At 45.5% G+C, this 12482-nt stretch overlaps 1 protein-coding gene across 2 annotated transcripts in view; it reads right to left on the reverse strand.

The window, feature by feature from the left end:
- The window catches only part of pde10a (phosphodiesterase 10A), a gene marked incomplete at its 5' end in the record, with an annotated part of 71540 nt that overhangs the window by 27130 nt on the left and 31928 nt on the right, over positions 1–12482 (reverse strand). For both annotated transcript variants that reach the window (XM_083658138.1, XM_083658139.1), the window contains one exon: positions 7815–7946. In XM_083658138.1, the coding sequence (XP_083514264.1) occupies positions 7815–7946 (132 nt within the window). The remainder of the gene's footprint in view (positions 1–7814; positions 7947–12482) is intronic.

A 12482-nucleotide genomic window follows, 5' to 3' on the forward strand; every position in this document is an offset into this window, starting at 1 on the left:
TGTGTGTGTGTGTGTCTGTGTGTGTGTGTGTGTGTGTGTGTGTGTGTGTGTGTGTGTGATTACACTGCAATACAGCTTTCACACAGCATCACCCAAAGGTCAAAGGCACCATGTGATCACACAGTTTAGAAAGAGGGAACAGAAGAAGAGGAGAAGCCAGAAGACATCGTGAACGTTTTTTTATTCGGGTACGCAACGTTTTTTCGACTCGTAAAACCATGAGAAGTGGGTAGCAGCTGCAAGGGGGACTCAATATAACATGTACTTGGATATACTGTATCTGCATGTGGTTGGTATGATGATGATAAACATATTAAACTTATGATGAAACATGTTTCATCAGTGTCAAGGGAGTGACCCTAATGATACAGCTCCCCCTGGGGGTGAGAGGGAAGGGTGTGTGTGTGTGTGTGTGTGTGTGTGTGTGTGTGTGTGTGTGTGTGTGTGTGTGTGTGTGTGTGTGTGTGCCTGTGATCAGCATACTCCACATTGGTCAGCCATCGCCATAGTGACAGAGACAGCAGTCTGGTCTAATGGCATCCCATATTTTCAGGGGACCTACTGTGCTTTGAGTAAACACAGGAGGAGAGGGCCAACATGCTCTTGGAGAATCTACTGCCAAGTTACTCAACAGTCAACACTAAACAACACAACTGTCTAGCAACTCCTGAGGCCAAACCTCAATTACATTAGCCCACTCAAGTTTCGAAGCTTCTCTTAAAACAGTCCGACTCAAAAGAGCGACGTTTGATAAGCAGCCTTTCTGATGAAATCTGGGACAACAAAGGGAAGCGTCCGTCTGAATCGAACCTGTTCTTTGCAGTAATCTATTACACTCTGCCGATGTTAGCCATTTTTGAACAGCGCTATATCAGTATCGGTCCGATAAGCAAAATAACAGCAATATTAATATCGGTATCAGCCAAAATGTTCCTATTGAGAGCAAACAATGTATGTATGATTCATGGGCTTTATCAAAAGTTTTGGAAATAAAGAAACACTTTCAAATTCACAGTGTTTTTCAGTACGTACAAAATTGTATTATCATATAAACCTGTTTTTACACAGTCCAAGTGAAATGGTCTATGGTCTCTCCTGCTTCTAAATATAGCTGAATCGCTTGGTTTGACCAAGTAAAACTATTTTTTATAAGCATTTTGCGAAATGTCTATGGGAAAATAAATAGCGGATGAAATCTCTTGGTGCGCATGCCGAAGCAGGAAGTGACGTCGACTTTGGCTCTCTATAGATATGCTCTCGTAACGGACAAGCCCGTCTTTTATTGTCACACGAACACCACAATACATGCATGCGGCCACAACACACTCATGCTGACGGTGGCCGGTGAAAAGTGTCCTCTGCATTTAACCCATCCAGGCATGTCCTTTCCTCCGAGGGGCAGGCCAGGAGCAGTGGTCGCTTTCTCGTACAGCGCCCGGGGACCAACTTCGGATGTTGTCGTCACTGGTCGGATGACGATGACGATCTGATCTTCTGCATGTTTTTTAGTGGGGGGGTTATATACGGAGGAACCCCCTGGGGGGTACGGGGAGAACATGCAAACTCCACACAGAGAGAAAGGCCCTTACGACGAGATAACCCACCTGGGCAGTAGGCACTGAAGATATGGGGGGGAACACAACCACAGCGCTCACAGTGTCCCAGGCGAGAATCGAACTCAGGACCTTCTAACTGTGAGGCGACAGCGCTACCGACTGTGCCACCGTACCCCGCCACAGAGACAGTGTGTGTCCCACAGGACGGGCCGGCCGGCAGCGACTCAGCGGTCAATACTCAGCGACCCAGTGATGGCCCTGCATCGACCCGCTCCACAGAGGATATGTGCGGCTGCCAAAACCAACAGTCTTCTTCTGCCTGTTCCCTCCTCACTAGTAGCACACCGGTCCTCTCGCAAAGGTTAGGACAGTCATCACAAAGTAGACATTCTAGTCTAGACTCCTTTTCTATCCTCCTGACGATATTTCTGAGTGGACACAAAGTTAAACTTTTAACTTTTGAAAACCAAAAAGGAGGGGAACTGGGGGGGGGGGGGGATGCTCCCAAGCGCTACGTCCTGATGGTGAAACTCCACGCTGTCAGGTGAAAAGAAGTGGCTGGTGACTGCACATGTATCAGAGGAAGCATGTGCTAGGCTCTCTCCCCAGATAGGCAGAGCAATGACTGGGACAGCAGGGGGAATTGGCCAATTACAATTGGGGAGGGGGAAAAGGGGGGGATCAGGAGGAGAAGAAGAAGAAGAAGAAGAAGAAGAAGAAGAAGAAGAAGAAGAAGAGGAAGAAGAAGATGAAGATGAAGAAGAAGAGGAAGAAGAAGAAGAAGAGGAAGAACAAGAGGAAGAGGAGGAGGAAGAAGAAGATGAAGATGAAGAAGAAGAGGAAGAAGAAGAAGAAGAGGAAGAACAAGAGGAAGAGGAGGAGGAAGAAGAAGAAGAAGAAGAAGAAGAAGGCTGTGGTGTTTCAGACAGGGACACCATCCCTTCTCCCTCGTAGCTCACCACTACACTGAGTCTAAGACGAGTCAGAGATACTTTCCGAACTTTCTGAAAATGGATTTTTATTTAAGCTGTATTTCTTGCAGGACATTCTTGACACATATTTTAACTGATATATTTCATATATCTCATCTAAATTTGACTAAAATATTCTGTCTTAAAAAAACATATTCCATAAGAATAAGCGCCTGGGCTGGGACCATGGCGTGGAAATACTTCTCCCTCCATTGAAAGGGGAGGAAAATGTAGCACTTTGCATTGTTAAGATGACAGTGTTGTATCTCTTCCTGTGTCGTAGCGTCACGGCACATCGCATCATTTGTTTCCAGCCTTATGTCCACAATTCTGTCTCTTTTTATGACCAGAGTCTTCAGAGCCACAAAGCCTCACACAGTCTGGCCAACAGAGACAGTCTATGCATATGTTGTGTGTGTGTGTGTGTGTGTGTGTGTGTGTGTGTGTGTGTGTGTGTGTGTGTGTGTGTGTGTGTGTGTGTGTGTGTGTGCGCGTGTGTGCGTGAGAGAGCGAGAGAGAGAGAGAGAGAGAGAGAGAGAGCATTGCAGAGGGCACAGATGAGCGAGCGCTGAAGGGCCTCAGGAGGGGACCGGCGGGAGGATTTGGGATTTATTAATTACCCCGACAGCGTGTGGTGTGAAGTAAACAGAATTTAGCCAGTGGGACAGTGGTCAAGAGAGGCACGGGGACAGCTGACGTCAGCGGGGCTCGGGTGTCCTCGTTAGCCCGATCCAGAGAGAGAGAGAGAGAGAGAGAGAGAGAGAGAGAAAAGACTCTCCGTCTGCATCAGAGCGTTTAGCTAACTCTAACACCCACAGCTGCTGATCTGCACTATCTGCCTAAAGCCACATCTTTTTTTTTATATCTTTTATTTTCAATTTTAACAATATATATGAACAAAAATGAACAAGCTCAGACACAGTAAAGGAGAAAAAAACGTGCAAATATCAACAGTTATCATAATGTGGTGCTACCATCCATATCAGGTGCTTATATACTTGTAAGAGAGGTCGCACACGGGGTCCCATGCAAGGCGTCCAACAGAAACCAGCCGGAAAAGTCACCCACCGTCCCCTAAAGCCACATCTTGATACAAAAATAAATTTGGTATAATACAATAATTGAGTCAAAATTCAAATTGAACGGTAAAATTTCGGCACACAGCAGATTCAATGGTGACAATTCTGCATTATGTGAATGCCGTTTCTGCTATTTTAGACTCGTCGAACAGCCTTTGGCAAACACACACGACGTGTGTGTTTGTTTGTATAGACAAACTCACTTATGTAATCCAATGTTGTCCATCACATGATGAGTGAGGACAGGACTAGCTGCAGGGACGCTTCCAGGAAACAGTCTGCATCTCAAAGGCCGTCATATGACGACGGGTCGTGCTGCTGTACTCGTCTTTGATCTAGTGCGCGCCGCGCCGCTCGCTCACACCAAAGAATACAAAGGACACAAGTTGAAGCTGACTGCTAACATTTCACTGGAATTATGGGCATTAAAATAAATGTTTAGAATATAAGGATGACTTTATCTTCATAGACATATGCGATAGAGACTGGTGTTTTGGGGCACAAGTAGACTTTTTTTTTTTTTTTTACAGATTCTGAAAGTGCAGATTGTACGCTTTCAAATGTGTCATATATAGAAATCGGAATATTGTTGAAGACATGCTTATTTGAATGTTCGTACTCCGAACCACCAAGTGGTCCGCACCAATCCGCGTCCAGAGGCAGGTATGGGCGGGCTTTAGGTGTGACGACAGCGAGCATGCCCTGTGATAGACGTGATAGACAGATGGTTCATCCAATCACCTGCCAAGTAGCTTTTTGGAACAAGTGCCTGCCCCTTTCAAAGGTTTTGCCGAGAGTGTTCCCTGATGGTTCTCTGTAAACAAACCAACTGGCAGCGTCAGGTTACCTAAAATAATATTGAGAAAAAAAACGGCCTGAAAGTTGGTGAACAAGCTTAGTTTGCCCTGAGCAGACCTAGTTTGCTCATAAATATTGAGTAAGTATTTAGTGATCCTAAAACTGTTGTTCATTATATTGAGTGCGTTCCTCAACATCTAAACTTACAACCTCTTAAAAAAGGGAGAAAGGTGCCACCAGTTAGCCGCCTGATATATAGACCACTCTGCGTCTGTGATGAGCTAACAGACCACTCTGCGTCTGCAGCTCTCATCAGAGCTCACAGACATGTGCACCTATGTGCAGTGAATATGCCACTGTCTCTGACTTGTCACTTGTCACTCTACTGCCTTATTGCTTGTTGTGTCTCTTGTTGTTTTTGCACTCATATGCCCTGTTATATTTGTACTATGTTGTAAACGGAGTTCACAGCACAAGAATTTCACACGTGATACTTGTGCTACGGAGTGACAATAAAAATCTTGAATCTTGAATCTTGAATCACAGACCACTCTGCGTCTGTGCTGAACAAGTCATGGGACAAGTCATTGTCATTCGAGTGGATGCAGTCATTGAGAAGGAGACGGCGCCTAAGTGTCCGTGCACCGTGGTATCAAGGAGGAAGTGGACTTAAGTGATATTGCTGATGTGACGTAAGGACCAACCCCCAGGAGAGACATGTGGCATAATGAGGGCTGTCAGGCGGATTACTCATGTTTTCAGTGAGCCTGGCTTGGAGTCTGGTTGCCTCTTGCTCAAGTAAAGTGGCCAGTGATGGCCAGCTAGTAGCCAGCCAGGAGCGCACTACTCAATCATGAGTATTTCCACAGACAGGTTAACACCACCTCAGCTGAGTCTGAGTCAAGATCAAGAAAAGTGGGGGTCTTCCAGATAGAATAAATATTATGCGATTGCAATTTAGAATTATATAATTTCCCATTCGGATTCATTTGTAGTTTGACAGATGAGAGCAATGAAGGTGTAACTGCTGATCTCAACAGGATAAAAGCTATGTAGTTAGGCCTGATGATATTCCCCCCATCACTACATGGAAAATAAATATTATTATTGTTAGATTAAGATTTGTTACTTATTACATTTGATTGTATCATGTTGCTACACCGAACTGTATTTGTTCCCTCCACCATGTTTTCCAATCTATCACATTGATGCACGATGCAAATGGCTACTTTTGACCAAGTTACCTACCAAGCAAGTTTTAAGTTGCAACTTATGTTCACATTGGAGCTATTATACAACCGGGAGATTGTAGCCATACATGCATCACCTCAGACTAAGTGGGAATTTACCTTCAAACTCGTCTATTTGACCTTACATTTTCCCTGGTGCAGCAAGCGGGCTGCTGGACTGCAGAGCTGCATCTATACGGAAAGAGTGGACTTGAACAGTGTGACCCTGTATAGTTCTGACCTTGTGCTTTTCGACTTTGGCTCACAGCCTGGCGTATCATCCTTATTGTGCCTCCTATCCTGTCAATCTCTTCGGTAGACTGTAATAAAGATGACTTGCCATAACTTACGCTCAATCACAAATGAATGTCAAATCAGCATCTTATCAGTCGCCCAGCGCTAAAAGCCCGCAGCTCATCTGTGTGCAAAAGATGACGGTAATGTATGAGGCAAGAGAGATGGTAAAGATATTTCAAGGTTCCTTTCGCAGGACATTTCCAGAACACTGTTGTTACAAGGACACCGGTACACTCTTCTCAAAAGTCACTCATTAAGGAAGAAAAAGTTTAGGTCTAGTAGCCAGTATATGATTATACTGTAGTTGCAATGCTAAAAATATGTAATAACCTTTTTTTTGTACAAGGATGGACATTTTTTGGATTTAGAATTCCTGAAAAACACAATTTTTCATGTGACCTGTGGTGGTACCCGGAACTTTTAGATTTCCCCATTATAATTCAGTTTTTCCTGGACATTTTCATCATTCAAGTGTTTTTCAATAGTTGGAAAACGAGTCTTTAGTCGGTTTCCAACATGGGAACAGCTGCCGTTCCCTGTGGAGCCTTAGGTTTGCGATGTGATAATAATGTTCTGTGAATCAGCATTTTGCTACGCAGGACGCACAGGCCTGGTCCGCTCCGCCCTTCTCCTCTCCGGACCGAATCAATGAAATTATTTGTTCCTACTTGGCGCCAGCACGTTTGATTAACTACCTTTGATTATCTACACACACACACACGCACATGCACACACACACGCACACACACACACACACACACACACACACACACAGACTATTGCCTATTGCGCACACACAGACTATTTCCGAGAGCAAGCATCCTCTCTGCATGGTGGGGACTGGACACTGCTCTCTGCAGACCTCGTGCAGAAAGCAGCTCCCAAAATGCGACAAACCCATCCTCCAACAGCCCCCCCCCCCCCTCCAGAACACACCCACACCCTGGCCTGAGTCAGCCCCCCCCCTCGCCCCCCACCCCCCTTCCGCGCCCCCACCCCTGGCCCCCTTCAGCCGGCTGGATGTCCCTGGAGGTCGGCTCTGACGTCAGCAGCTCGGCTGGGCTGCGTGCCAGCCCTGTGGGCCCTTGATGGATGTGGTTGGTCTGTGAAGCAGGCCGCTGTGTGGAGCCGGAGCGCGCGCGCGGGCCCCGAGCAGACTTAGCTCGGCCCGCTCAAGCACATCTAATGACCCGACCCGTTACAGACAGAGCCGACAGAACCTCTCCCTCTCTCTCTCTCTCTCTCTCTCTCTTCGGCCTGTCGGTCGCAAACTCTCACCATTAAAGGAGACACGCGTGAAGATGAGTGAAATCTGTGATTTGTGTGCTGCAAGGAGCGCGGAGAGGAAATGGGACGCAAAAGGCTTGTGGTTAACCCGTGGTCTTGTGTAGGAAAGGTTGTAGCTTTTTCTATCTTCTTTCCCCCCCCCCCAATTTACATGGTTTTCAATGCAATGACAGCAAACAAAATAAATGGCTATTGGCTACAGATATTCAGAGCAGCCTGTATTTGTGGTTGCCTGCTCTAGAACCAAGGAGGTAGCTCCATCGTGAAAAGATGAAGCCAATACGGAGGTGCCTTAAACCTCGAATCGAAATTGAATCGAGTCGTGAGATGCTCAAAAATTCACAGAAAAATGACAATGTTTAACCAAAGCAAAAAATATTTCAAACAAAATTGCAACACCATACATTCCCTATATATCAACATACTGAAATGTCTACTCTACAGCATGTTGAGTGAGACGCAGCGTGTGTTTGTGTGTTTGCCTGTGTGTGTGTGTGTGTGTGTGTGTGTGTGTGTGTGTGTGTGTGTGTGTGTGTGTGTGTGTGTGTGTGTGTGTGTGGATGAGTCAGCTTGTGTGTGTGTTTGTGTTGTGTGTACCTGCAGGCCTGCTGCTGGCCTTCCTCTTCAGCCATCTGTCCAGCGTGTCTGCACTCACGCTCTCCAACACAAAGTCATCCAGCATCTGCGGGTGCAGCGAGAGGTAGGCTTTCACTTTGTCATCTGTCAAACCTGCGCCACACAAGAACACAAGAACACACTTAGTAAAACACATTTTGCTCGTTCACTTAAAACGTGCTAACCTTGTTCGCAGCGTAAAACACAACAAAACATGTAGGAACCCCCAAGACGTTATAATAAGATCAGAACAACTGAACAGAAGTTGAAGAGTACAACACATGCAGAGACACATTGGCTTCCAGAGCGTGACGACACACGTGTAACCACAGTGTTCTGAAATGTCGCCCAAACAAAGGCTAGAAAACATAGCCTGAGGTCACCTCTTTTGTCTATAGTGTGAGAGGTGAGCGCAGCATTAGCCGCGCTCCAGCTAGCCCGGGCTAACTCGCTAATGTTTACTGTAAAGCTGTATCTCTCCGGGGATAGGAGCCCCCAACAGAGGCAGCAGGATAAAGGAGGACTCGATGGTGCTTAATAGGCAATTAGGTTCTTGAGAGCTCGCTAAGTGCTGCTGTTTATTGTCTTTGTTGTCAAGGAAAAAGGCCATTTGCCAGACCGTCGTTGGCGGAAAGTTGTTTTTAATACACCCGCTGGCGTCTTGCCTTCGTGATACACCAGGAAACTATCATGTTTGGGTTGTTCACTCAAACGGAGTGCGTCTCTATAGTCTCTAGATATCTGTGTAGCAAGTCAGGCGTGGGACATCGGTTCATCACGGGACCGCGGATCTCTCACTGGCGGTGCAACAGAAATAACAATGTCACATTCAGGCGAAAATAACATCTATGTACTCTTTATGGTATGTTACAGAGTGAATGCATGTCTTATCAGAGAAGACTAGAAAGAAGGCCGTTGTACTCTGCCTCATCATCTCCCGCAGACATTGGTTTTTCCCCCCGATCGTTTTTATAGGCTACCACTTTCTCACGAGATGTCTGGTTATCGGCAACATCTGTGTCGACTCCTGCAAGTATGAATCACAGAAGGACGTGCAGCTGGGATGCATGTGTTCTACCCTGAGACACACACACACACACACACACACACACACACACACACAAACACACGTACACACACACACACGCACACACATAGTGAAAATACTACTAAAAATACTACTAAATTAAGTGGGGGTGTCAGGGTAGTGAGGGGCTACAGACTGTTGTGGATAACAACACATCACTAAAAGCCAATATAACTCATATCGACTCTTGCACCCAATATCATATGTCAATAAAATCAAAGCAGATGGGGGAGATAGCTAACCTGACCACGGCCAGATGGGGGCGGTATGGAGATGGCAGTGTATTAACACCAACTTCAAACTTCAGCGAATGTATTTCTTTTCAAATGATTTAAAACTGCGGCGCCCCCCCAGTGGCTCACCAAGTAGAGCGCGTACAGTACCATGTAAGGCTTAATCCTTCCCGCGACCACCTGGGTTCGAATCCGGCCTGCTGCATGTCCTCCCCTCTCTCTCCCTCCCATACTTTCCCTATCAAATAAAGGTAGAGCCCAATCGGTCGGGTGATGTTGGCTTATCACATATATATATATATTTTTTTTTATCATATAAGCAGCATTTTATGTATATTTGATCCTTTTCTTATTTCAAGTATGATATATTTGTTCTATTTGTGTGTCTATTTATAGTTAATTTTTTAATTCCCAGTGCAGTTTACTGTTTCAGCGCACAGATGTCATTTTGGATATTAACGTTTATTGTTAAACTGTAAAATATCCTGCCTCCATTACATATCTTTGTCACAAGTGTTTGATATTTGAGGGATCATTGCAAAAAATGTGTTTATTTATGTACCGGTACCGGTATATATTATATACTGTATGTAAAGAATATCGCCCGTAATATCGATATCGGAATTGTATGCTCCCGAATATCGGTATCAGCATCGGCCCCAAAATGTCAGTATCGGTCGGGCCCTAAATAAAGCATGAAATCCCCGAAAATAAACCTTAAAATTACTTCTTAAAAATGTACTTCTGATGAATATTTTCTGTATTCTTCATTATTGAATTGAGTTTACATTTGGTAAATGGTAAATGGACTGCATTTATATGCACTTTACAATGTGCCTACCTACATTCACCCATGCTGGCACAGGAGCATTTTGGGGTTCATTGTCTTGCCCAAGGACACTTCGACATGCGGACTAGAGGAGCCGGGGATCGAACCACCGACCTTCTGGTTGGTGGACGATGCGCTCTACCTCCTGAGCCACGGCCGCCCCCACATTTGCATTTTTGAGCTGACAAAACCAAAGAGGGACTGGACTCTGAGAAACAGTCCGACTCCTCAGCGACCGGCGGCTACCTGTGACCTTTGACCTACCCCTCTCACAATGAGCCAGATAATCTTCTGCTCAGTGTGTGCAGGTTGAGCAGGCTCCAGGATGCAGGCAAAACCGAGGCGGGGGTGCAAGGGGGAAGGGGGGGGGGGGTGCGCTGCGGTCTGATGCTGTCCAGACACGAGACACGGCGAAGCGCCTCACGAGACTCCCGGCCAGCAGGCAGCGCTGACGCACATCGGCAGAATATGGCTTCATAAATCAGAGAAAGTGGGGTGCGCCGGGGGAGCTACAGGGGACACACAGTCACACAGAGAGTCATAAAAATGGGAGCGCAGGAAAAAGATAGACCTTTACGACTTTGTCCTATTTGAGGCACAAAGAAGGCACTGTGATCAGTGACACCGCCAAAAAAAACAAAAAACAAGGGCACTGTATGAATTCATGAATACAAGTTTTGTCTGCGTCTATATAAAACACACAGCGCCTTTATCTGCGGGGCAGAAAATCAAACAACGCTGGGAACAATTTCAATAGATGTTTTTTTAAAGCCTCCATACAGAGTAGATACACCAAAGATAGGAGATGTTTTTTTTAAAGCCTCCACCGCACAGAGCAGATACACCGAAGATATGAGGTGGCCTGAGGGTGCCGTCGCAATGGTGTGTGAAAAGAGTTTTTGTGCAGCATCAGTGGCCACAGAGCAAAGACTGTCGAGAAAAAGCCACAATTAATGTCTACCCCCTAGCTCAGACCTCATAGCATCTCGTATCAAAACAGTAGCCACCCATTCCCACCTTCAACCCCCACACTAACCACAGTTGTCTTTTGTTTCTGCTACTGCATCACAAATAGCAGTCCTATTTGTGATACATGTATTATCATCAAAAGTTACTGGAGTTAATGGTTCAAATGGCATGGATCACATTAGAGCTGCAACAATTAGTCGGTTAATCAATTAGTCGATCGACAGAAAATTAATCCACAAACTTTTTCTTATTATAATCGACAAATTTCTTGCGAAAAATGTGTCGCTTTAGATGTGAAAAGTTTCTGCTTTCTTTAGTCTCCTATGACTGTAAACTCATTATCTTTGTGTGGACTGTTGGTGGTCAGGACAAAAAAGACATTAAGGATGTCATTTTGGGCTTTGGGGAAAAAGTGATCAAAGTTTTTCACAATTTTGTGACATTTTATTATAGACCAAATGACTAATAGATTAGTTGAGAAAATAATTGGCAGATTAATCAAGAATAACATAAAGAATGAAAGTCGCACACTCAAAAATTCTCCTCTGGTGGTATTAAACACAGCAGAGGAGAATTTCTGAGTGTGCGACTTTCGTTCTTTAGGTTACTTTGAGTTCTCATTAGTCTGCACCTCTTAAACTTTTTTTGGGTGTGATCCACTCAAGAATGAAAGTAATCGTTTGTTGTTCGTTCGTTGATCACCTGACACCGGGTGTAACAACAGTCAAGGCCTACAGTAACGTCCCCAAGTCACAAATACACAAATCTGTTAGCCAACATCACTATTTCAGTTGAACGCAGCAGTGCCTTACATCTGGGTCAATGACGTATTACTGAGATTTAGGTGAAGCATCTCCAGTCATCCAGATCATCTGCTTGTTTTCCTGCTCATCTGAATATTGGTAAAAAAAAACGACAGGTACAGGAGGCCTTAGTTCAATCCTTCGATCTATGAGGGACAGATTTGAAGTTGCAAATATTTTTTTTTGGGTGATGGACATTTGACAAACTTGTGACAAGGATGGAGAATGAAAATCAGATGATTTCATCGTTTTTTTTAAACGAGCTCTGGAAAAACGCAATCCATGCTTCGCCAAAGGCGAGACGAGGTTTGGCCCCCACGGCCGCCATTCCAATATGATGGTGATGGATAGTGTTTTGTCCAGAACATTACAGACATTCCTCCTCTCTGTCAACCTTAAGGCCTTCTGCTGTGATTCTCCATGAGGTCTTTAGAGCCACAGCTCAGGCTAATGTGACCGCGGTGACACTCGGCGCGGCGGGGATATGCGTCAGTCTCCTGGGCACCGCGAGCAGAGGCGGATCATCAAAGGTGCGGCTAAAGATCTGTAAGCGCACACTAGTCCCACATGCTGTGGTCCCCGAACGGCTAAACCGCCCCCGAGGGGGAACCACATGTGCTGGCTCAATCAGGAGGGGCGAGAGACAACTCGGTCAACGGCTTGACCTCGCGGCTTTCCGTCAAACCTCAGGAGAATTTTCCTTCCCTCTAGGGCCGGCGCTGAGGACAA

The sequence above is a fragment of the Poromitra crassiceps genome, assembly GCF_964638095.1.
Source record: "Poromitra crassiceps genome assembly, chromosome: 22".
Taxonomy (NCBI): domain Eukaryota; kingdom Metazoa; phylum Chordata; class Actinopteri; order Beryciformes; family Melamphaidae; genus Poromitra; species Poromitra crassiceps.